The sequence below is a fragment of the Zonotrichia leucophrys genome, chromosome 26, assembly GCF_028769735.1.
Source record: "Zonotrichia leucophrys gambelii isolate GWCS_2022_RI chromosome 26, RI_Zleu_2.0, whole genome shotgun sequence".
Lineage (NCBI taxonomy): Eukaryota > Metazoa > Chordata > Aves > Passeriformes > Passerellidae > Zonotrichia > Zonotrichia leucophrys.
This window is the reverse complement of record NC_088195.1, coordinates 6835653-6859824: the sequence shown is the minus strand read 5'-3', so window position 1 is coordinate 6859824 and position 24172 is coordinate 6835653. Positions and strand designations below refer to the sequence as shown.

General features: G+C 51.9%; 1 protein-coding gene across 4 annotated transcripts in view; it reads left to right on the top strand.

Annotated features, from left to right (window-relative positions):
- The window catches only part of IGFN1 (immunoglobulin like and fibronectin type III domain containing 1), a 38635-nt gene extending 17627 nt beyond the window's left edge, over positions 1 to 21008 (top strand). The window contains exons 7-22 of one of the 4 annotated variants that reach the window (XM_064733214.1): positions 1071 to 1242; positions 2139 to 2411; positions 4084 to 6462; positions 6893 to 8059; positions 9282 to 9406; positions 9819 to 9960; positions 10430 to 10726; positions 11348 to 11647; positions 12517 to 12690; positions 13073 to 13201; positions 13632 to 13937; positions 15573 to 15661; positions 16761 to 16956; positions 18126 to 18425; positions 18882 to 19208; positions 19939 to 21008. In XM_064733214.1, coding sequence (XP_064589284.1) covers positions 1071 to 1242; positions 2139 to 2411; positions 4084 to 6462; positions 6893 to 8059; positions 9282 to 9406; positions 9819 to 9960; positions 10430 to 10726; positions 11348 to 11647; positions 12517 to 12690; positions 13073 to 13201; positions 13632 to 13937; positions 15573 to 15661; positions 16761 to 16956; positions 18126 to 18425; positions 18882 to 19208; positions 19939 to 19952 — 6390 coding nt within the window. In that variant the 3' untranslated portion in view covers positions 19953 to 21008. Of the gene's footprint in view, positions 1 to 1070; positions 1243 to 2138; positions 2412 to 4083; positions 6811 to 6892; positions 8060 to 9281; positions 9407 to 9818; positions 9961 to 10429; positions 10727 to 11347; positions 11648 to 12516; positions 12691 to 13072; positions 13202 to 13631; positions 13938 to 15572; positions 15662 to 16760; positions 16957 to 18125; positions 18426 to 18881; positions 19353 to 19938 lie in introns of those variants that run through there. The other 3 variants (XM_064733215.1, XM_064733216.1, XM_064733213.1) reach the window with 3 other exon arrangements.
- The last annotated feature ends 3164 nt before the right edge of the window (positions 21009 to 24172 follow it).

Here is a 24172-nt window from a genome sequence, read left to right as displayed (position 1 = left end):
TAAATGCCTTAAGGTTGTTTGTCTTTTGCAGATGCCTGCTTGTTTAGGGAGCACTGTGGGTGTGGGGTGACCTTTGGTGGTGGATATCCCTGTGGATTTGTAGATCCAAATACAGAGCATGCAGTCAGTTACTGACATCCTTGTGTCTTCAGGAAATTCATAGAACAGCTGAGTTGGAAGGGACCTTTTAAAGGTCAAGAGACCTTAAAACATTCAAAAGGGACACCTTCCACTAGCCCAGGTTGCTCCATGCCCTGTCCAACACTTCCAGGGATGGAGCAGCCACAGCTTCTCTGGGCAACCTGTGCCAGGGCCTCCCCACCCATTTTGTTATATCTAACCTGACCCTCCTTCAGTTTAGGACCATCACCCCAACAGTGTCTTTCAGTCTGCAGAAATTCTGCAATTTCATATAAATTTTATTCACTTTCTCAAGTGTGTTATTGCATGTTATTGCACTATAACTCCCTCTTTGGAAGATCTCAGAGATGTAAAACATTCCCTCTCTAGATCCATAGTCCCACAGATGGAATCTGCAGGTGCTCAGTGCTAAGTGTGTTTTTCTGAAAGATAATTTTTAGTCAAATTGTGGTTAGAGGCTTTAATCCAGGGGAAATCAGAATGCCCTGAGGGGGAGGGCAGACTAACTATGAATCTTCTGGGTCAAATATATGACATGAAGTCGATGAGCCACAATTTGGACAATGTAACCCAAGTGTGCTACAGAAAGTGATGAACTCTCCTGCTCATCCAGCTATGAGGATGCTGAAATCTAGACTAGAAAGTGCTTTGTCTTGGTAGCTGCAAGAACTATGTATTAATTAAGCTTCAGACCCTTATGTGGGTAGCCAAGAGCTGCTGTTCTGCTGAGTTTCAGAGCCTGGTGCCCTGCTCACTGCAGGATTCACTGCCCAGACAGTGCCTGTGTACTGCAAAGAGCCCCGGGCACTGTGAGGTTACTCATTTATATCAACAAGGGGATGGTAGCACCAGCCTGTCCCGATGTGTTTGAGATGCCTGGCACTGTCTGAGCCTCTGTGGACACTGCTCCCTCCTGCCCTCCCTGCCAGGACGGCGAGCGGCTGCGCTACGGCACCGGGGACGAGTACAGGAAGCACGGCCTGCGGCGGGTGGGCAGGCGCTACTGCTTCACCATCAACGACGTGCAGCCCGAGGACGCGGGCGTCTACCAGGTCAGGGTGGAGGACGTCCCTGTCTTCTCAACAGAACTGGATGCTCAAGGTAAGGAATTCGGTTTGATGGTTTTGGTGTGCAACTGTGACAAAAGTTTTTTTGGGCCCAGTAAGGGCTCCTTGTCTGGCACAGGTGAAAAGGAGCAGGAGGGTGATTAAATGCTTTAGGTGCTGCATCTGCAGTCCCAGGGAGCAGGCCTAACCTCGAGCACCAGTGTGGCTGTGGGTGACAGTGAGCACGCTCCTTAACCTACCCCACATTACAGTTTGCTTCTGTGAGCTCAGAATAATAACAACAAACTCAATCCAAGTATTGTACTGCAGGAACACATCAAAGACTACAGACTGTTGTATTCATATTTCTAGAGTCCCATACTGTTGCAATCCTATTTCTAAAGTCCTGTACATTCTTGGTGATATTTCTTGGGGGGGGGGGGGGGCAGTTCTTCACAGCACAGACTTCTTCTGCTTGCCACTGCTTCTTCATCAGAGCTCCTTCCAGGCTCTCCCTGACTGGTCAAGCCTACCCCCTTTTATCACAGTTATCTTCACTAGCCACAGCTGCCACCCAATTAAGGACATCACAGCTGCAGCCCATTTAGAACAACTGGGGCTTATCAGGGCCAGTTACAGATATATATACAGATATTCAAAGGCCTATATACAGATATTCAAATACAATACAGATATTTTACTACTACTATAACAGACTGGCAATACATCCATGCTGTGAGGTACAAATGTCTCAGAAGATAATAAAGACAAAAATCTACTTTTCTGCTTTTCTGCAGAATTGGGCACAGAAGCACATCTGAGCTTTTCCTTTTTCTCAGTAACCCGATGCTCAGAGGCACCACAACTTCCCGTTGTTTCCTCCATCAGCTGTAACAGTTGTCCTGGAGCACAGGAGCTGTTTCCTTCCCATAGCTCTCGGTTTCCCTGCAGCCATCCCGGCGCGGTTCCGGCAGCCGCTCTCCGACGTGCGCTGTGCCGAGGCCGGCGACGCCGAGTTCCAGTGTGTGCTGTGCACGCCCTGCCACCAGCCCCTGTGGCTGCACAAAAGCCGCCCCCTCCAGGCCAGCGACAAGCACCAGATGTCTGTGACACCCGATGGCCTGAGCCACAAGCTGACCGTGAGGAACGTGGGGCCCTCGGACAGCGGCCTGTACACGCTCGACGCGGGACAGGGCTCCTCCAGCGCCTGGCTCCTCGTGGAGTGTGAGTGCTTGGCAGCGGGGTGTTCCCGTGGTGTGCTGGCACAAAACATTCTTCTCACTGCATGATGGCTCAGGGAGATGTTGCTCTGCTGGGAAATGAATTGCTGAACCTCTAATTCCGAAATCATGGCTGAGAAAACTGGGGGTGTTCAGTGTGGAGAAAACGAGGGGCCTAAAGGGGATCCAGAACTACACAGGAACATCTCCCTGATGGAGGGATGCAGGGACAGGACAAGGGGGAATAGTTTCCCACTGCCTGAGGACAGGGTTAGATGGGATAATGAGAAGGAATTCTTGGCTGAGAGGGTGAGGAGGCCCTGGCCAGGGTGCCCAGAGAGGTTGTGGTTGCCCCATCCCTGGAAGTGTCTAAGGCCAGGCTGGATGGGGCTTGGAGCAGCCTGGGACAGTGGAAGGTGTCTATGGCAGGGAATGGAATGGGATGAGTCTTAAGCTCCCTTCCCATCCAAACCATTTTGTGATTCCATGACTCTAAATCCTGTTTGGAAAAATGAATGGCTGGTTAGACCCTCTTTCCTCTTTAAATGAGACCAACTTTTCCCCTTTTAATTAGTCCTGGCTAATCCTATTGGCTTGCTTGCTCTACAGCTATGATGAAGTAGAACATTCTCCATGAGTTATTGGAAAAACGCTCCCCATCTCCCCGCATGTTTTTGAGGAAGCTGTCCCAGGGATCACAGTGCAGCAGGCAGGGGCTCAGGGAGCTTTTGATACTCTCAGTTCTACACTATCGATGCCATTCTTCTTGTTAGATAATATTTTTCATTCCCAGTTAGAGTTAAACATGCTGGAAGGAGCTCAGAGGAAGCTGGAAAGGTGGGAACACAGTGCAGGCACATTGACAGTCACCTGGTATATATTTGTTTGTTATGAAGGGTGGTTCCTTTGCTTCCCTTTGACTCTGGTTTCCTTTGGGATCCCCCTGCAGCAGCAGGAGGGGTCTCTCTCACAAAGGCCTCTCCAAAGCAATGTAGGTTTCTGAAACAAAGAAACTTCCTGTGGATTTCAGTGAGCTCTCATAAATTATATCTGACCTGGAAACCAAAGCAGTGAGTGACCTGCTCTCAGAACAGCCTGAATTTCAGATTAATCCAAAGCTATTCACATATCTGAAAGCTTTAGTCCTCATGTTGGGCATCCCTAAACCAGCCATTATTCACATGTGCAAGCTGCCTCCAGAGCAGTGAAATCCCAGTTCCAGGGTGGGAACTGATGGCTCCTCTGTGCATGGAATATTCTGTAACTCCTCCATATCTGGAAGGTGAAGGCAGATGGAATTAATGAATCCCACATACAATCTCAGCCCCTCTAAATCGGACCTGCCATGCTGGAAGTCTCTTTTTCTGTTATTTTTGGTTGGTTTGTTTGTTATAATAAGCATGTTTCCATTAAAAAACAATGCGTTTTAACTAAAAATAATTGTCTTTAACTAACATTTCATTGTCTCAATGTAGCATTGAAAAATTCAGGATTTGAAATTATTTTAAATTTATTTAAATGTATTGTGTGTGTGTGTCCTAAAATGAAATTCAAAAAGTGCTAACACATTTTCTTTGGTTCTTGATGCAGTGCATGTCCTATTGATTTTCTGTTATTTTGTTCCCCTCTTTTTCTGTGTATTGTAAATCTGCTGCCATGGAACAATGCAACTTCAGATGCCAAAGGAAAGAGGAGTCAGGATGAAGAAGAAAAGATTGTAAGGGAGACATCTGAGTGGCTGAAAGAAACAATGGCAGACAACGAAAGGGCGAGGAAGCTTCGGCGCCAGGAGCAAGCTGCTGCTGAAGAGCGTGCTTCCTTCTCCACATCCTCTGCTGGGGAGAAAAGTGGCTGGCGCAGAACAGGTCAAGGCAGCAGTCAAGGCAGGGGCCAAGCACACTCCCTTGATTCTGGAGATGGAAGCCAAATTTTTTTGGGAAAAGAAGGGCTACGCAAAACCCACATGAATGGAGAGATGGGGTCTGGGCAGTTTTCTGGAGCAGGTCTAGATGGAGACTCAGCAGCCAATGATGGCAGCATCTTTGGACTGAAAGGGGGCAGAAGTGGGTTAAGGGCTGTCCATGGCATGGACTCTGTGTCAGGCACTGCAGGTCCTGGTGGTGCAGGAGGACGGGCAGGTGAACGGAATTCTGTAGATGGCAGAGGTGAAGGTTTGCTGAGTGCTGTTGACATTGACATGGGTGATGGAGAAGGTTTGGGCTCTCAGCATGACAAGGATGGGAATTTAGGTGATGCCAGTTACAGAGCTGGTTTTGGGGGTGCTGGGAGGTTGGGTGGTGGAAGTTCTGTGCCAGATGGGCTTGATCCTGATTCAGCTGGAGTGGGAGCCAGTGTGGGTGATCTGTTCAGCAGGACTGGTCCAGGAACTGGAGCTGGGGGGAATGCTGCAAGTGCTGGAATGGCAGGAGGAATGAGGTTCCACCATGGCAAGGATGGGCATGCCACTGTGGGTGATATGAATGGAGCAGGTATAAACAGAGAGGGACAAACAGGGACTCCCTATGGCAAGGATGGTCTGACACCTCATGCCAGTGGTCAGTTAGGGCAGACAGGAAGATCTGGCTCATTGTATGGGCCAGGAGGCCTTCCAGGTGGAGATGGAGCTACACCTGGAAGAGGTGGCAATTCCACAGGAGAAATGGAGGCTTTGTATGGTCCAGATGGCCAGGCACTGGGAGCAGGTGCTGGTGGAGTTGGTGCAGGGGGATTTGGGTCTCCCTATGGAAAGGATGGTCTCCCAGCTGGCTCTGGTTTTGGGGGTGTTGGTGCAGGGGGACTTGGAGCTCCCTATGGGAAAGATGGTCTTCCAATTGGAGCAGGTGCTGGTGGGGCTGGTAGTGCAGGGGAACTTGGATCTCTCTATGGGAAGGATGGTCTCCCAGCTGGGGCTGGTGGTGCTGGTGCAGGAGGTTTTGGAGAGGCTTTGTATGGCCCAGATGGTCGGCCACTTGGGGCAGGTGCTGGTGCAGGGGGATTTGGAGCTCCCTATGGAAAGGATGGTCTCCCAGCTGGAGCAGGTGCTGGTGGTACAGGAGGATTTGGGGAGGCTTTGTATGATGGTCGGCCACTTGGAGCAGGTGTTGTTGCTGGTGGTGGTGCAGGGGGATTTGGATCTCCCTATGGGAAGGATGGTCTCCCAGCTGGAGCTGGTGGAACTGGTGTAGGAGGACTTGGAGAGGCTTTGTATGGCCCAGATGGTCGGCCACTTGGAGCAGGTGTTGGTGCTAGTGCTGGTGCAGGGGGATTTGGATCTCCCTATGGGAAGGATGGTCTCCCAGTTGGAGCTGGTGGAGCTGGTGCAGGAGAGGCTTTGTATGGCCCAGATGGTCGGCCACTTGGAGCAGGTGCTGGTGGGGCTGGTGCAGGGGGATTTGGAATTTCGTATGGAAAGGATGGTCTGCCAGTTGGAGCAGGTGCTGGTGGGGCTGGTGGTACAGGGGGACTTGGATCTCCCTATGGGAAGGGTGGTCTCCCAGCTGGAGCTGGTGGAGCTGGTGTAGGAGGACTTGGAGAGGCTTTGTTTGGCCCAGATGGTCGGCCACTTGGAGCAGGTGTTGGTGCTGGTGCTGGTGCAGGGGGATTTGGATCTCCCTATGGGAAGGATGGTCTCCCAGCTGGTGTGGGTGTTGGTGGAGTTGGTGCAGGGGGATTTGGAGCTCCCTATGGAAAGGATGGTGTCCCAGTTGGAGCTGGCGGAGCTGGTGCAGGAGAGGCTTTGTACGGCCCAGATGGTCGGCCACTTGGAGCAGGTGTTGGTGGTGCTGGTGCAGGGGGATTTGGAATTCCGTATGGAAAGGATGGTCTCCCAGTTGGAGCTGGTGTTGGTGGATCTGGTGGTACAGGGGGATTTGGATCTCCCTATGGGAAGGATGGTCTCCCAGTTGGAGCTAGTGGAGCTGGTGTAGGAGGACTTGGAGAGGCTTTGTATGGCCCAGATGGTCGGCCACTTGGAGCAGGTGTTGGTGGTGCTGGTTCTGCAAGTGCCACGGGAACTGGAGCTCCCTATGGAAAGGATGGTCTGCCAGTTGGAGCAGGTGCTGGTGGGGCTGGTGGTGCAGGAGGAGTTGGGGGTCCCTATGGAAAGGATGGTCTCCCAGTTGGAGATGGTTTTGGTGGTGTTGGTGCAGGGGGACCTGGAGCTCCCTATGGGAAGGATGGTCTCCCAACTGGAGCAGGTGTTGGTGTTAGTGGTGCAGCAGGTGTTGGGGGTCCCTATGGAAAGGATGGTCTCCCAGCTGGGGCTGGTGGGGCTGGTGCAGGGGGATTTGGATCTTCCTATGGGAAGGATGGTCTCCCAGCTGGAGCTAGTGGAGCTGGTGTAGGAGGACCTGGAGAGGCTTTGTATGGCCCAGATGGTCGGCCACTTGGAGCAGGTGTTGGTGGTGCTGGTTCTGCAAGTGCCACGGGAACTGGAGCTCCACTCATGGAATAGTGGTGGTCAGGGTGGGTCCAGTTGTGGAGCAGGTGCTGGTGGGGCTGGTGGTGCAGGGGGTGTTGGAGCTCCCTATGGAAAGGATGGTCTGCCAATTGGAGCAGGTGCTGGTGTTGGTGGTGCAGCAGGTGTTGGGGGTCCCTATGGAAAGGATGGTCTCCCAGCTGGAGCAGGTGCTGGTGTTGGTGGTGCAGGGGGTGTTGGAGGTCCCTATGGACCAGATGGTCTCCCACTTGGAGCAGGTGGTGCAGGGGTTGTTGGGGGTCCCTATGGAAAGGATGGTCTGCCAGCTGGAGCTGGTGTTAGTGGTGCAGGTGGTATTGGAGCTCCCTATGGAAAGGATGGTCTCCCAGTTGGAGCAGGTGCTGGTGTAGCTGGTGGGGCAGGGGGTGTTGGGGGTCCCTATGGAAAGGATGGTCTCCCAGTTGGAGCAGGTGCTGGTGTAGCTGGTGGGGCAGGGGGTGTTGGGGGTCCCTATGGAAAGGATGGTCTCCCAGCTGGGGCTGTGGCAGGAGCTGCTCATTTTGCTCTTGGAGGTGAGGAAGCGATGGGATTGGGCCGTGGCACGGATGCCACACTGAGCAGAGCTCCGGGATATGCAGGTGGAGCAGGAGGAGAGGGCTTTTCCAGGGAAGGCTCTGCCCTGTGGGGTGCAGGGTCTCCCTATGGTGAGGACAGAGGCTCAGGTGTAGCCACAGCTGGTGCAGGTGGAGCTGGGAGGCTGGGACGGGATGGATGGGATTCAGTTGGTGGTAAAGGAGGTGTGGGAGCTGCTGGTGGCCCAGGAGGTGAATATGGGCTGGATGCACATCTTGGCAGATCTTTGAGAGGTGAAACTGGAAAGGGCACTGCCAGTGATGTCAGAGGGCCAGGGAACAAAGGTTCAGCTGGTGACAGAGGGCCCCTGTCAGGTCCAGGAGGAGCCAGGGGAGAGGGAGGAGATTTCACACAGTTGGGCTCCCTTTATTCTGCCTTTGGAGAGGCAGGGAGTAAATCCCATGACAGATCTGTTGACGGGAGTAGCTCAGGTGGGTTTGGTCAAGGTCCACTGAGTTATGGCCAGGTGTCAGGTCCTTTCGGTGGACCTCCTTCAGCAAACCAGAGAAACCAGGAACCTGACGTGGATCTTAAAGCAAATGATTCCCTGAACAAGACGGAAAGCAAACAAAAGAGACGGAGTGTCCTGGATGATATCAAAGGTACGTGGTTAACTGGTGACTCCTGGTCTTTGCATTTTGATACTCACATCCCTAATCCTGAAAAGAAATTGGATGTTATGGTTTAGATAAACACAACTCTATAGAAATCTGGTTGTCCCATGATCTGTTCCTAATTCTCCCACTGATTGCCTGCTTGATCTTACACAGTGTGTTCTGATCAAACTGCCTTAAAGGTCTAAATTACTTTCTTTGTCTAAATGATCTGAACCAGGTCTCATCTCTTCATTTTTGTTTCACATATCATGGAACAGACCAGTTCACAAACATGCCAGTTCCCAAAAATTTCAAGGAATATCATCATGTTTCTTTGACACTGTTCTAATTCAAAACTGAAGATTTCACTTTATTTTTCAAACACCTACTGTAAAGAACTGTGTTTTATAAGTCCTGGGAACAATTCTGTGCCTGCATATATGGGATTATATAATGTAAAGAGCTCTTTTCTCTTGTAACATCAGGAATAATAAGGTGTTGCATAGAATAAGAGGGGAGTAATGTGTTTGCAGTCATTTGAGTAAAACCTGTAGCTCCACCAACAAGATGATGATGTGAAAATTGTAGGCATGAGAAATTTCAGGTGTATAATCAGAGGGGAATATTGACCTAATGGGATGGTTCACAAGTTAGGAATTATCATTGCTAAACCATACATATAAACAAGGAAGTAAAATCATCAAAGCTGGGGTTCAGGAGGAAGGAGTGGGGTATATATTAGAGAGGAGATTGTGATGGTAATGGGGAGAACTTGGGAAGAGAAAGAGGAATACAAGGGTGGAGAACAGTGTGCCTGGGGCTGTTTAGGGGGATGTGTTGGGCAGCCCCATGTGTGGTCAGTGCAGAGGAAGAGGAGGATGAAGCAGTATATTCACACCCTGGAGCAGCCTGGTTTTTTCCACTGGCTGTAGAGGGAGCCAAGATGATTAGCATAGACATAAACTAGCAAATCCACAGCTGGATAATGTGATTTGTGGTGAATCCATTGCCCATGAGGTGGATGTTGGGATACAGTTGATGTTGGGATGGTCCTCAAGGCACTGGGTGTATCCAGCTGGCCCACAGTGAGGTGGCACAAAAGCCTCTCCTGACCAGAGGACCTTTTTTTTTTAAAGCTCTTTTCACATCAGGTGCACATGCATTTCCAGCTCTAGGTGTCTCTCTGTAGCACAGACTTAGCCTCTTTTCCTTTCTTTGTGCTGTTCAGTCCCGCGCTGTTACCTCAACAAGCAGCTGGCGACCGTGCGGGTGCTGAAGGGGGACCCGGCTGAGCTGTCCTGCACCGTCAGCAGGGACAACGTGACAGGAACCTGGTTCAAGGATGGCCTAAAGGTGGGTTCCCTGAGCTTGGTGTTGGCTTTGGGTAGCAATGCTCTGCTCTCTGGCTCTACTTCCTAAGGGTGCTGTCAAGGTGTCCTTCCCCCTGACAGCCACCTGCATCTGAGTAGGGCCCTGGAAGGGTTCCCAGAATCCCAGAGTGGTCTGGGTTGGAAGGGACCTTACAGATCATCCAGTCCCACCCCTGCCCTGGGCAGAGATACCTTCCACTAGACCAAGCCTCGTCCAGGGATGGGGCAGCCACAGCTGCTCTGGGCAACAGAATACCAGAATATTGTCATTAAATATGCATGACATTCCTAAATCTCTTCAACTGCATTTCAAATTGTAGTCTGTCCAGTTTTAGTATGGATTGCATTTTTTACTTTTTTTTTAAAAGGATAGGTCTCTATCCTTTACTTTGTAGTTAACAAGCATGGATGGAGTCGTATTTGAAAAGAAAGGTCTTGTCCACAAACTGATCATCAACAAGGTTGAAGATATTCATGCTGGGAAATACAGGTTTGAAGGTGGAGATGTAAAAACTGAAGCTTCAATTTTTGTTGAAGGTGAGTCTACTCAAACCACCAAGGCAGCATGAGATGGGCTTTAAATGTAATATATTTACTCAGAGACATGTTATTGGTTATTGAGATAAATTTGTTATAAAGAATTACAAGATAAATGGGAAATGTTTTTTGTACAGGTTGGTTCATTTTGCATTTGCAAATTTAACTAAGGACCCTTCTGCCAGCAACTCAAATATTTCTGGGGTGCACAAAACACTTTACCAGGGCAGACTCTTCATTCTTGTGTTTAGTGTGTTGCCTAGGAGAAATTTTCTCTAGTGAAAGGACAGTGGGATACCACAAAATTTTGTGATAATTATCCTGTAGCAAAGTACAACTAAAGGTTCAGATCCAAGAGTTGTGAGCTTCTAAGCATTGCTGGCAGCACCATGAGGGGATCCCTTCTCTCCAAGGTGAACCTTATCCTCCTTGAATTGTGGTTTTTAATGACCTTGTATCACCTGCTTAGATCCTCCCCAGGTGGACAAAGTTCTCCTCAAGAACTTGACCAGTGTCCCCACGGTGGCCAAGGCTGGGGAGGGGGTGAAGCTGCGGATCCCATTCGAGGGTCGGGGGCCCATCAGGGCAGCGTGGCTGAAGGACAGGATGGAGCTGGGCGACGACTCCAGGATCCGTGTGGACAAGACAGACACCTGCACCACGCTGTCCATCTCCAGCTGCGACAGGAGGGACTGTGGGGATTACAAAGTCAGGCTCAAGAACGACAGTGGTGTCCTGGAGATCAACCTAAAGCTCATGGTGATAGGTAAGATCCTATAACCTTCACTGTGGCTTTCACTGTAAAGCTTAGGCGGGGAATCCATTGACACTGGTGACAACCTTGTTTGGAGTGATTGGGTATTTAGAAAGGAACAAGACTCTGTATATTGCCCCAAAATCAGGGTACAAGGAAAGATTGCTGAACATGCTTCATGCCCTTTAGTACAAGGGAAAACAAACCTAGTTTGGTTTTTCCTGGCCTAAGCAGCTGAGTTTTGGGTGTTCAGACACTGTAGGAGATGTGACTGTACACAGCATGCAAATCTGAAATAGGATATCAAGGTCCAATTCAGCCCTCCCATAAATGTCTGGACTCCCTTGGGAGACCAGAAATGATTTTGCCTGTATTAGCAAGCTGAACTGGTGCAATTCTTATGAGAACTATTGACCCAGGGAGAGCAAGGGCCTGGCTTTCCATCTTCTCCATCAAAAGTTAGAAGAGGTCAAGTTTGGAAGAGGCAATTCACATGCCCAGCCCTCATCCTACCACTGTGCCTGCATTTCATCAGGAACAGTCTCCCAGCTGGTGGGCAAGGGACAGTGTCTGCTCCAAACCCAGGAGCAGGTCTGGGTCTGGAGCCAGCTGTGTCTCTGTTCATCTTTCCAGACAAGCCACAGCCTCCAGCAGGACCCATCAAAATTGTTGAAAGCTCCGCCAACAACATCACAATCCAGTGGAAGCCCCCAAAGGACGACGGGGGCAAACCAGTGCAGAGGTACCTCGTGGAGAGGCAGCAGGTGGGCAGGAACGACTGGGAGGCTCTGGGAGAAACCCCCAGGAGCTGCACCAGCTTCACCACAAACAAAGTGGAGGAAGAGATGAGCTACTACTTCAGGGTGAGGGCCGTGAATGCTGAGGGAGTGAGCGATGCGCTGGAGTCAGGGGAAGTGAAGGCTGCCGGTAAAGGTGAGGAGAACTTCTCATAATTCATAATTCAAAATTCAAATTGGTAAATTCATTATCAAAGCTGACGTCAGAGGAAACTCACTCACTCCACTGCATTGTGGATGTTGCTACAGATCTCAACTTCAGTCTCCACACAAAGCTGTGGAGGTTGCCCAGCTTTGTTGTAGGCTCTGCTGATGTTGAGTGAGATGTAATTATTCCTTGGTCATGCTCTGTTTTGGATTGGAAAGGAAGTTTTATGAGGGAAATGCAAAACGCATCAAGATCAAAGGAAATTTTTCTCAGTGTGGCTGCAAAGGGAACATGTGAAGCCTTTTCTTAACTCCACAGGCAAAAGAACTTATATGTGCAGCCCTTCACAGCATGACCACTCCACTCCCCCAATCTCCAAACAACTGAATATTGGTTTTGTCCTTCAAGAAGTTTAAATACTAGAACAGGTTTGCCATGAGCACAAATGCAGTACTAGAGAGAGCAATGTTCAATTCTAATTATCTTCTGTCTCCATTCTCATTCCCATAATTCTGTACCTTGGACACTTTAGCAGAGGGCAAAGAAAATCTGTTTTGTTACCAGTTCCTGTTGTTGTAAGCAAGAATGATGCTGATTGTTCATATGTGGGAATGACACACCCCACTGGCAGAGAAATTGTCTGGATGACAGCAGGTCTTTTGTGAAATCCAACCTAAGGAACAGGATCCATGCTGGATCCAGTTTGTGTGGGGAACAGGATCCACAGCTTCAGGTCTCAGCCAAAGGACATCCATAGGAATACTTGGGGGAATCTGGAAGAAGAGATTCCACACAGCACTATTTCATCTTGCCATAAAAACATACCTGCTAATAATGAAGCCCTCGTCTCTTTGTAGGTTCCCCTGGTGCCCCAGATCGCCCTGAGATCATCAGTGCCAGCAAGGACACCATCACCATATCCTGGAAAGCTCCTTGTAAAACCGGCACTTCCCAAATTAAGGGATACATTGTTCAGAAACGCAAAAAGGGCACAGTGACCTGGCTGCCCGTCACCAACGCGCCTGTCAAAGGTGGGTATCTGACTCCTGGAACAGCCTGGGGCATTTGAAAAGGCAAAAATGTCAGCTTGGGTTTGGGAGCTGCTTAGGATCTTACACCTTTCACATCAAGGTGGTGATGGGTGACCTTGGAGGTCTTCCCCAACTAAATGATTCTGTGATTCAAGGGCTGTTTGATTTTGAAAATAATACAATGAACACATCCCAGAAGATCACATGCACTTGGCTAGGGAATGGCAGGGGAATCAGTGACAGCTTTTATGGCTCCTGAGAGTTTTTCCGTCCATAATTCTGCCTGAAGTAAGGCACAGCTTTGTTGTGTCACCTTTCCTGATGGGGAACAGCTTGCCTGAGGCAACACCTCTCCTCTCTCCTCTCTCTCTCCTTTCCACAGACAAGAAACTGAAGGTGACAGGCCTCAAGAAGGGTGTGCAGTATGAGTTCCGTGTGGCAGCTGTCAATGCTGCTGGCACAGGAGAGCCCAGTGACCCCTCAGAGCCTGCCTTTGCCCGGGACCCCACCAGTAAGTGCCCTGCCCTGCCCTGTGCTGTGCTTTCAGGGTATTCATAGAGAGATGTTCTTAAATCCTCTGTAAAAGCATGTGGAGACAAGGATCAGTAATTGGGGAATGTTTCATGGCTGAGAATCAACTGGAGGAAGGAATGGAAGGATTTCCTGTAGGATGTCGAAGTCAAGATTTGGCAGTACCCAGTGGGGGGAAATGTGCAGTGTGGAGAACACTCGGAGGGGCCACAGAGTGTTTTGGAATGTTGTGGATTTATGCAGGGCTGATAGGAGCAAGGACCCAGATCCAGCTCTGAAAAACTGGGATGTGGAGCAACACAGCATGGTGGAAATCCAGTGCACTGCAAGAATGTCGGGAATCTCAGGCAGTGACTGAAGAGGGAAGAGAAATCCTAGAAAAATAGTTGAAATAAAATTTCTCTGTCCAGAATCTCCAGGCCAAGTGCAGGACCTTAAAGTGAGCAGCAGTGACAGCACCAGTGTCACCCTGACATGGAACAAACCTGAAGTACAAGATGGGAATGATGTGAAAGGCTATGAGGTGGAGATGAGGCCCTGTAACAGCCTCAGCTGGACCAAGTGCTTCACCCTCCCTGCCGGGAGCACCTCGTGCCGGGTGCAGGGCCTGCAGGCCAGGGAGAAGCTGTTCCTGCGCGTCAGGGCCCTCGGCGACGGCGGCCCCGGGGAGGCCACGGAGCTGGAGGCGTGTGCTGGAGCTGCTGCTGCTGCCCTGGGTGAGTCCGGGGCCCGCGGCTCTGTCCCGGGAGCGGGGCACTCTCCCCGGCTGTGTTCCCCGGGAGCGGGGCACTCTCCCTGGGGCTCTGTCCCCGGAACGGGGCACTCTCCCCGGCTCTGTCCCAGGAGCGGGGCACTCTCCCCGGCAACGGAGCACTCTCCCCAGCTCTGTCCCGCGAACGGGGCACTCTCCCTGTAGCTCTGTCCCGGGAACAGGGCACTCTCCCCGGGAGCGGGGCACTCTCTCCAGCTCTGTCCCGGGAGCGGGGCACTCTCCCCGGCAACGGGGCACTCTCCCTGAGGCTCTGTCCCGGAACGGGGCACTCTCCCCGGCTTTGTCCCGGAACGGGTCCACTGTCCCCAGCTCTCTGTCCCCGGAACGGGGCACTCTCCCCGGGCGCTGTCCCGGAGCAGCAGCGGCAGCAGCGGCCGGGCTGTGGCGCACCGGCAGCAGCCGCCCCCAGGCCCAGCCTCGCCCAGGGCAGCGCTGCTCCCGCTCCCCTCGGGCTTCTCTGCTCACCGCAGCCGGGCAGTGTCGGTATTAACTGATAGCAGATAGGCAGTGCACAGTGCTCAGCTCATCTAGAGAATCCTTTGGATAAAACAACTCTCAGAACTCCATTTTCTCCTTGTACTTACATTCTGCCCCCTGTCCAGGGCCACTCCACAGTCACCAGACAGAACCTGTGTGTGCCTTTAGCCCTGCTTGCACTCTTCCAAGGGAAAAATAGAGTTTCCATTACATTTTTAGACAATCTTCTGAAATTAAAAATTTTATTTTGTTCTCTTAAATCACAATTTTAAATTATGTTTTGGATACTTTATTTTATTTTTTAATTGTTTAGTTTGAAAGTTTTCACCATTTTCACTTTTCCATTTTTATTTACAATCTGCAGCTCTGTTTTTTCCCTGCTCTTTGGGAACATTGCAGAATTACAGATGTAAGAGATAATTCTCTGAGGGGTTCATCTTCCTTAAATTGGATTCTAAGTGAAAATGTCTGCTTTGGCATATGCCTGGAGACTCCATTTATCAATAAAAAACATAAAAAAATTAAATCAAATAAATCCATCTAAAGCAGGTGTTCAGTTCTACACTGGAAACACTAAATGCAATTTAGCATTACTGTATTTGGTATGCTTAGATAAATCATAATTGGTGTAGTATATTGACGAAAAGAGAAAAGAAAATATTTTAAATGCTAAAAAATACCATTTTAGATAAACTCTGGCAGCTTTCCTGTGGATGTTCTGTGCTCTGTACTGCATATATATTTTATAAGTGTCCATTGGAACTTCCTTTTTCCAGCCACCATTTAAACACAAAAGATGATCCCTGTGATGGGATAAAGTGTGGCAAAGAGCCCATTTCTCTGTGACTGAGACATCACATGAATACAGAGATTGTTGTGAATGCATTTTTACATCATTTTCCCTTGTTTAGTCATGGTGATAATAAATAGTAATGAAATTTGAGAGGTGTACAGTCTGGAACTGAACCAGGGAGCTTTTTCCCACTGTGAGTCCCTCAGCAGCCTCATTCAGCTGGGAGAGGCACCAGGGGGTGGAACACTGCAATTGTCACCAGGGACTGCACCAACATCACCTTCTGGGAGTAATCTTTGTCTCTTCCAGTTCCTCCCAGGTTCCTGATAGATGACACAGTGAAAAGCTTCCTGCTTATAAAAGCAGGGGATCCCATCCGGGTGAAGATTCCCTTTGAGGTGGGTATTCAGGGCTTTGGAGGAATTCCCTGCCTGGTTTTATGGCAGACAGGAAAATTGAGCCGCTGTTTTTATGTCATGGAATTTTGTTTACAAGTCACTGGGCAAATAATTTGGCCTGCCTGTGCTGTGTAGACTTTCAGGGTGAGGAAAACACAAGCCAGAATCGAGCAGTCAGTCTTGGCATTGGTGTTTATGACATTGTGGTCATTCCTTAACCTCTGCCACAAGGCTCAGTGCTGTCCACCCACCCTTATCAATGTTACCATCATCTGCTGCTGCTCTGTCAGACTGCCCAAATCAGAGATTTCCCTGTGACTCCCTCAGAAGGCCTTGGGGCACCATTTCCAGCAGCACCTTCACTGGGCTTGTCTCACCAAGCAGCAGCACTTGAGAACTTGGCAGGCACTGAGAGAAACCTCAGTGCTTTGGAGGGAGCTTGGAACAACACAGGCTTTTCCTCATGGGAAGGGTGGTCAGGTTTGGAAGGGACTGCCCAGGGAGGTTTGGAGTGCCCATCCTTGGAGGTGTCCAAGGAACACCTTTTGTGTAAAAAGTGTAAAAGTGCTTTTAAGGTGAGGATGAGGCATGGGTTGGACTCAATGCTCTTGGAGGTCTTTTCCAGACATAAATGACTACATGATCCTCTAAAGTCTGGGATACCAGAGGAGGGTAATGAAGTGTGTGTGTATTTGCTGGCCTTTCTCCTAATCTCTGGGAGAAGAGGGGAGAAGAGACCAAAGATGGCATAATGGAAATAAAGACTTATAGGATATTTTTTTCTTTCCAAAACCAACATCTTTTTTTTTTACAGCAGAAAATACTCTCTGCTGAAGTTATCTGTCCTTGATCTGGCATAGCCTGTTCGACACAGTTCAAAAGAACACTTTACTGCACTTACATCCTTAAAAGACAAAAAGGAAAAAGAATTCATAAAGAAACTGTAGAACAGATCAGGGCTCTCAGATCCATCGTGGATCTGTACTTCTGAACATTACTGTGTAGAGGAGGTGCATGTTTGGGGTAAGATAATGAAACTAAGGATACAGGACCCAGTGTGGAGGTGAAAGAAGCGGCAGTGAGTGGTTGTTGTTTGCAGGGATCTCCCGAGCCGGCGGTGACGTGGCTGAAGGACGGGCTGCCCCTGCCCGGCCGCGCTGCCGTGAGCACCGGGGAGGGGAGCAGCCAGCTCCTTCTGCGGGCAGCCGAGCCCGGCGACAGCGGCACCTACACTGTGGAGCTCGGGGATGGGCTGGGCAAAAGCGAAACCTTCAGCTTCCAGGTTCAAGTCACAGGTAACTCACTGCCACCCATGCAATGTACCAGCGGCTCCCGGCCAGCCCAGGCGGGGCATGAAGGGACTGAGAACAGCCCTGGACAAGGACTTGGGGCTGCGGGTGGATAAGAGCTGGGCATGCCCTGGGCTGATCCCCAGCGTGGGCAGCAGGGCAGGGGGGATTCTGCCCCTTGCCCCCTGAGGTGGCACCGCACCTGCAGAGCTGCCCCAGCCCTGGGGACACCCAGCAAAGGAAGGAGCTGGAGCTGCTGGAGCAATTCCAGGGAAGGCCACGGAGATGCTCAGAGAGCTGGAGCCCCTTTGCTCTGGAGCCAGGCTGGGAGAGCTGGGGGTGCTCACCTGGAGAAGAGAAGGCTCTGGGCAGAGCTCAGAGCCCTTTCCAGGGCCCAAAGGGGCTCCAAGGGAGCTGGAGAGGGGCTTGGGACAAAAGCCTGGAGGGACAGGACAAGGGGGAATGGCTTTTCACTGCCAGTGGGCAGGGTTAGATGGCATATTGGGAAGGAACTCCTCCCTGTGAGGGTGGTACAGGTTTCCCAGAGAAGTTGTGACTGCCTGTGGATTCTTGGAAGTGTTCAAGGCCAGGCTGGACTGGGCTTGGAGCAACCCAGGATAGTGGAAGGTGTTCTTGCCCATGGCAGGGGTGGGACTGGATGGGCTTTTAGGTCCCTTCCCACCCAAACCAGTCTGGGATTCCATGATTTACTGTGGGTAGGCAGAAGGCCACAAGCTGAGTTTAGCAGCATGAGCTCTGCTGCAGTTTGTCTGTGCAGGCACAGGGAGAAGCAGGGTACAGCTTTCTATGAGATTGTCGAGGCACTTTGTGATCTCACTTGTCTGCAGGACAGAGCAATCCACTGACTAAAACTGTCCTTCCCCAGTGCATGAGGGAGGTCAGCACAGGCTGTGGGACACTGAGCACAGCTCTGCCAGCTGTGACCCCAGGAGGAGAAGCAGCTCAGCCGTACCACCCTCCTGGCAGTGCAGATGTTGTGCAGCAGCAGCTCAGTCCATGGCAAATGCAGCTGTGTGCCTGCACAAGGAATGGCATTTTGTCCGTTCCAGTGACCAGCATGGTCACTGAGCCCCGCACATGCAACAGACTCCAGGATTTTAGGGTTCTGTGCCCCTGTCCCCACAGCTGTGACATTGTGTGCCCTCCCCTGGCAGATGTCCCTCAGCCCCCTGGAGCCATCCAGCTGGAGGAGAATGTCCCCAACACAGTGACAGTGACCTGGGAGCCCTCAGCCTCTGAGCAGTGGGAGAAGAACTTGTACTACACTGTCCTGAAACGGGAGTCCCAGAAGGGCCTGTGGCATGTGCTGGGGGACCTGATCTACAACAACAAGTTCACCTTCACCAGGGTGGTCCCAGGCAGGGATTATTACTTCAGGGTTGTGGCAAAAAATGACGTGGGAGCCAGTGATCCATCAGAGACTGTGCAGCCCTGGAGGATCTGGAAAAAAAAGGGTAAAACATTTTCAAGTATTTCTCTGTGTTGTGTTTTGTATCTTTCATTGCTTATAACACCCTGCCCTCAAATGGATCTCTGCTTCTGTGAATATTCAGTGGCCCAGAACAGGAATGCACAGAGATGCCCTGAGGAATTCCAGCTGGGCAGGGAAGGTTTGTCCTTTCTGCAGGGGCATTATGCAGACAGACCCTCATTCCCAGCCATCATTACATGCAGTTTGCCCCAAAATGAATTTCCAGCAAAATCTAAGGATTTATTATTGTAGAACCAAAGTTTCTGACTTTGAAGTTAAACGTTGTGTAGTTCTGAGAAGCAGCAGAAGTTACAATCCATAGGTGCATGGGATCTCTGGTAATTTGCAGAATTCCAGACACTGCACGAACAAACCGCTGCAAACCCTGCAGTGCTGGGAGCAGTGTCTGAGTGTGTGTTTGGTGCTTTATATTTCACAGCTGAATTTCGAGTGAAAGCACAGAAATACAGGGGAGTTAACCAGAACCAGCCCCCGAGGTTCCTGGTGCCGCTGAAGTGCCACGTGGTGGTGACAGGCAGCGAGTGCCACATGAGCTGTGCTGTGGGAGGCCATCCCCCACCAAAAGTCACTTGGTACAAGGACAGCAGAGACCTCTCCAGAGATCCCAACTACTTCTGCACCAACGACTTCGGCGTGTGCTCGCTGGTGGTGCTGGGGGTCACCAAGCAGGACGAGGGCGAGTACATGGTGGAAGCCAGCAATGAAGTGGGCCGTGCCTTCAGCAAAGCCTTCCTCGCCATCAAAGGTAATGCACTGCTGCTTCCCTGGCAGATCCAGGGCTGTCCCTGCTGCCCAGGGCCTCAGAAATGGGGCCCAGCCAGCTCCACCTGCTGACAAAGCAATGGTGCCTCTGGGATGTTTAACTGAATTCCTGATCATTGTACTCGTGATCAAATACCAGAAATAAAAAGGAAGATGGGAAAGACCACTTGGTTTCTACATCATTCTACAGAGGTTTTGGCTGAAGTTGAGCAAATTTTTTAGAAGGAACAATCCCATCTTCATTAGGTAGGATAATATCAAGGTTAGATTTTTCTTGAGTGCAGAAGCTGCAGAATAAAGACCCTGGCAAATGTACCAGGTGAGGGGAGCATTGAGAGAGCAGCTGATGTTTGGCCAAAGCCAGCACAAAGGGAGAAAAGAGCAACATGGTCAGAGGCACTGGGATCCTCCTGTGGATGGAAAGGCAGTGGGATGGCTGGAGATAGACTCTTGGATAGACTTAGGGGTAAATATTGTTGGTGACTGTACCCAGTGAAATATCCTTTACCTGGAGTCAAATATTTTTCTTTAAATGCAAAATACCTTGCTGGGATTACAGGAGTGGCAAGACGGGTCAGTTAAACCCCTGTTACCCTCTTGCAGACTTTTAGGCCCTGTAATATTTCAGCTGCCCCTCCCAGGGAGCTTTTCAGACTATTTCTGATCTTCCTCACTACAACCCTGAGCTGCTTCTCTCTCACTCTCACTTTCAGACTCCTCCCTGTAGCGTGGCCCTGCTGAGAACATCCCTGCCTGGCTCCAAGGATGGGAAGGTTTTGGTGAGGACTTGTCCATATGAAGGCTGTGCATTTATTGTCAGATGTTCTTCACAGTCTGAGGGTGTTATTTTTCAGATCCAGTGATTGCATATTGAACAGGATGCTGCATTGCCATCAATACTGGGGGGAAAAAAGCTTTAAGAGCACTGTATGGTTTTTTTTTAATAATCAGGCTATCTATGAGACCTTTAAAACGCAGCTTAGAAGCTTAAGGAACACAGAAAATGAGAGGAAAAATAATTGGCCAAATTGAAACTTTCAGTGGAGAACACAGGTGGGTGGGAGAGACCATCCTGCCACAGCATTCACCCACAACAAGGACCTTGCTGGACATCAGGGATCTCTGGTCCTTTCACATATGCTTTTTCAAGCTATTGGATTCCATGTGATTCTCTGCAAGTTTCCCAAATCAGGCAAAAGCAGCTCTGCATATGTTCTACTACCAGTAGCTGCTAAGTAGATTATCTTCCCTAACCCCAAAGTTTAAAAGATATCTGCCTGCTCATTTTGTCTGGGCAGGAGATGAAATCTCACACCATCCTGGCATGGGCCAGGTGAGGCTCCCAGTGCAAGTGCTCTGGTGGGAAGGACTGGCAGTCTACAAGCAGTGTGTGAGCACAGCAACTCCCCAAACCCTCAGCATGTGCTGCACAAAGGCTGTGCCAGTCCTGCATCACCCCCAGCATCACCTGTGCACCCAACTGCCCCTGGCCACGGCACTGCTTTGCCTCGAGCAAAAGAGGTGGAAAATCCATCCTGGGTGAGCAGAAACCCGAGGGGCTCCCAGGCACCTCCTGCCATGGCCAGGGGCTCCCAGCACCGGGCCTGGACAGCAGAATGTTGTGGTGGCTGTGGGAGGGTCACAACCAAGGCGCCAAGGGTACTTCGTGACAGGAGAGAGCAGAGCCAACAGCGGGGCGGGAATGTTCTTGGGATTACATTTTGTACAATGTTGTACAGATGTAGCAGCAGTAGATAATGAAATTAAACCACAATTCAGGGAAATCTACCCTTAGTCCGTGTTTATTCTGGAGAAGGAATCCCAGTCAGTTCCTGGGTCCCTGTCTGCTGCGGTTTCACGTCTCACTGCTGCACATGGTCATCCCTCATGGAACTGCTCCCGCAGCTCCTGGAGGCAGCGGGACATCCCGCAGGGCAAACTCGCTTCCTGACTGATGAGCACAAAGGCCAAGACTGATGGAAGCTGGATTTGGGGCTGAGGGACCTCGGGCAGCCCCGGCGCAGCAGGAGCAAGAGATTCCTGAGGTGTCTGCACCAGCTCCAGCAGATGCTAGGCTGCCGCTCTACCTGCAAGCTGCGATCCCAGCCGCAGGCGGGTCCCTGCCGGGGATCGCCTTCGTGATCCCCAGTGCCGGGCTGGAGGGGCTGGGGGCACCCCGGAGCACGGCCGGTGTCCCGGGCCGTGGCAGGGTGCGCTGGGACGGGACTCGGGGGTTCTCCCGGGCCAGGCCCGGCTGTGGCGCGGCCAGAGCCCGAATCGCCCTCAGCGCCGCCGCTGGGGGCTCGCCCGGGCCCCCCAGCACCGCCCGTAGATGGTCTCTCCCGCCCAGCTAACAGGTCCCGCCCCTCCGCGTCAATCACGCCAATACTGTCAGTGATTGGTCGATCCTCGGGGCCCTCCCCAGCCCCAGCCCCCGTCCTGAGCCAAGATGGCGGCGCCCAGAACCAGCCCGAGTCCTCTGGCTCCTCTGTCCCTCAGGGTCCTGGGGAGCGGCGGGCCCCGAGCGCTGGAGCGTCCCTGGCCTCCGGGTCTGTGCCTGCGGAGCGTCCCGCGGCTCTGCCCGAGGCTGCTCGGACGGCGAGCGCTGCTCTGTCCTGGGCAAAGGCGCGGGCACCGAGCGGTCTCTGAGGGAGTGGCGGCAGCGCGGGCCGGGCCGGGCCCGGGAGAGCCGAGCAGCGCCGGGGAGGGGTGAGAGGGCGGGGGAATAACAGTGAAGAGAAGGAGAAACAGAGGTGGCGGTTCGGGCGTGGGGCGCAGTGAGAGGAGCTCCGTGACCGCGCGGGGGTCACCGGGTACCGAGCGCCCGGGCCGGGGATGCCCAGCACGGCCGGGGATGCCCAGCACGGGCACGGGGCACCAGCGCAGCTCCTTGGCTTCGGTTCCAGCACGGTTGTCCAGGACCTGCTGCAGACCCAGTCCGTGGATAAATCTTGGGGATGTTCCCGGTCCTGGGCACTGGGTTCAGTCTGGGGGGCAGCGGAGATTCCCCCTTTGCTGGGAAAAAGGATGAAGTTTTTGGCCGTGCTCGGGGGAGCAGAGGTAGGATTTTCCCCACCCACAGGTGGGTTCCTTCCTCACCCAGAGAGGTCCGGCCTTTCCCTGGGTCCCTCTGTCCTCCTCCAACACCGGCAGCTTCCTTTTCCAGCCTGGAATTTGTAAGCCAGTGAAGTGTGGGGAGAAGCAGGGGAGTCACAGCAGGGCGGTCCCACATGCCAGGGGATGGGGTGAGGGCCTGGGAGCGTCCCCATGGATCCCACAGGGACAGGGGTGTGTGTCCCACCAGAGAGGGTCCCCAGCGCTGCCTCGGGCAGGCAGGGACAGTGTGAGTGTCCCCTGCACACGGGGAGAGCCCCCTTTGAGCAGGACTTGGACATGGCTGGGATCAGCTCCTCTTCAGCAGCACATCCTGGGCAGTGGTGCCCGGCCTCATGCCAGGGGTGGGATAATGGGTTTGGGGTGGGCACGGGAACATCCTGCCCTGGCAGATGCTGAGGGGCTTCGCCTGCCACACTTGGCTGCAGAAGGTGGCACTGTCCTGCCATCCTGCTCTCCCAGAGCGGGGATTGGGAGCTGTGGGCACAGCTCAGAGCACACCCAGCATGGGCTGGGCACTGCCATGGTGGCACAGGGTGGACAGGACCCTTTTCCCACTGGCTGCTAGGTTCTGCTGTCTCTCCCTGAGTGCCAGCATCTCCTTAGCAGCTCTTTGTCCACCTGTTTTACTCACTGTCAAAACAACTGGAAAACCTTCCCAGTGTGTTGGGTCCAATCCAGCAGCTCCAGCTCTTAGTTCAGTTTAGCAGCTATTAATAATAACAACACATAAATAAAAATTTTTTTTGCAACTTGAATGTTTCTTTCATCCTTTTCCACCTGGGCTAATGGAAGGTATTTCTTCATGGCAGGGGAGTGGAACTGGTTGGTCTTTAAGATAACTTCCAGTCCAAATCTTTAAGATTCTGTGATTCTGGGGGGCTGCTCTTCCTTCCAGGAACTATTTGTATTGGCCAAAGGATGTCCTAGAGGGATCCTGACCTGTGGCTCCCTGTCACCAGGGTCCCAGTGCTGCTGCGGGGGGGTGGCACTGCTGCAGCCTCTGCTTGGGAGTCATTGGGAGCCACTGCCCAAAATTCCCATGCCATGAGAGAGCAGCAGTGCCTCGTTGGTGGAGTTTGTGAGCATGAGGAAAGAAATGCTCCCGAGCTGGGAGGGAGGGATGAGCTGAACCTCCCACCCCATGCAGGGCAGGCTGTGCTCTGATGGGCTGAGCTGTCCCCTGTCCCTGGGCTGGCTTTGGTGGCACTGCTGAGGTCAGTGCCTGTGCCAGCCTGGCGTGGACAAGCTGGGGAACAGGTTCCAGCAGCGTTACAGCAAAATCCCCTCTCAGCCCCCGAGCAGGGAGGGTGATCCTGCTGGGGCAGGAAGTGTGGGCTCCTCACACAGGAGTCCCCTGGGCAGCAGGTTTGGGGTATTTGCTGATTTGCACCAATCCTCCTCCACCACCCTCTCCTCCTCCCTCCACGCCCCCAAATTCTTTTGTTTGGACTCCATCTCATCTTTGGTGACATGGAGAGCAGGACCAAGTCTGTCCATGAATCAGCAGGCTCTTCCAGGCTGTTTCTGAGTGCTGAAGTCTCACTCAGGAATGCACTGGACCCTCTTCCCTTGTCAACTTTCTTTCCCTTCATAGGCCCTGCTTAGGAAAGGCTTTTCTCCATCCAGCACCGTGACCAAGGCTGTGCCTCCTCACCCTCTGCAGGTTCCTGCTCTCTGTGGGCTGGGAATGTCCGTGTCCCTCTGTTCAGTTGTCCCGTCCCTTCCCTCCAGGACAGAGCTGCTCAGGGCTGGGCACTCGGCTCTTGCTGGAGCCCCTCAGGAAGGAGCCGCTGCTGCCTCCAGGAGGAGTTTGGATGCTGGGAGCAGGAG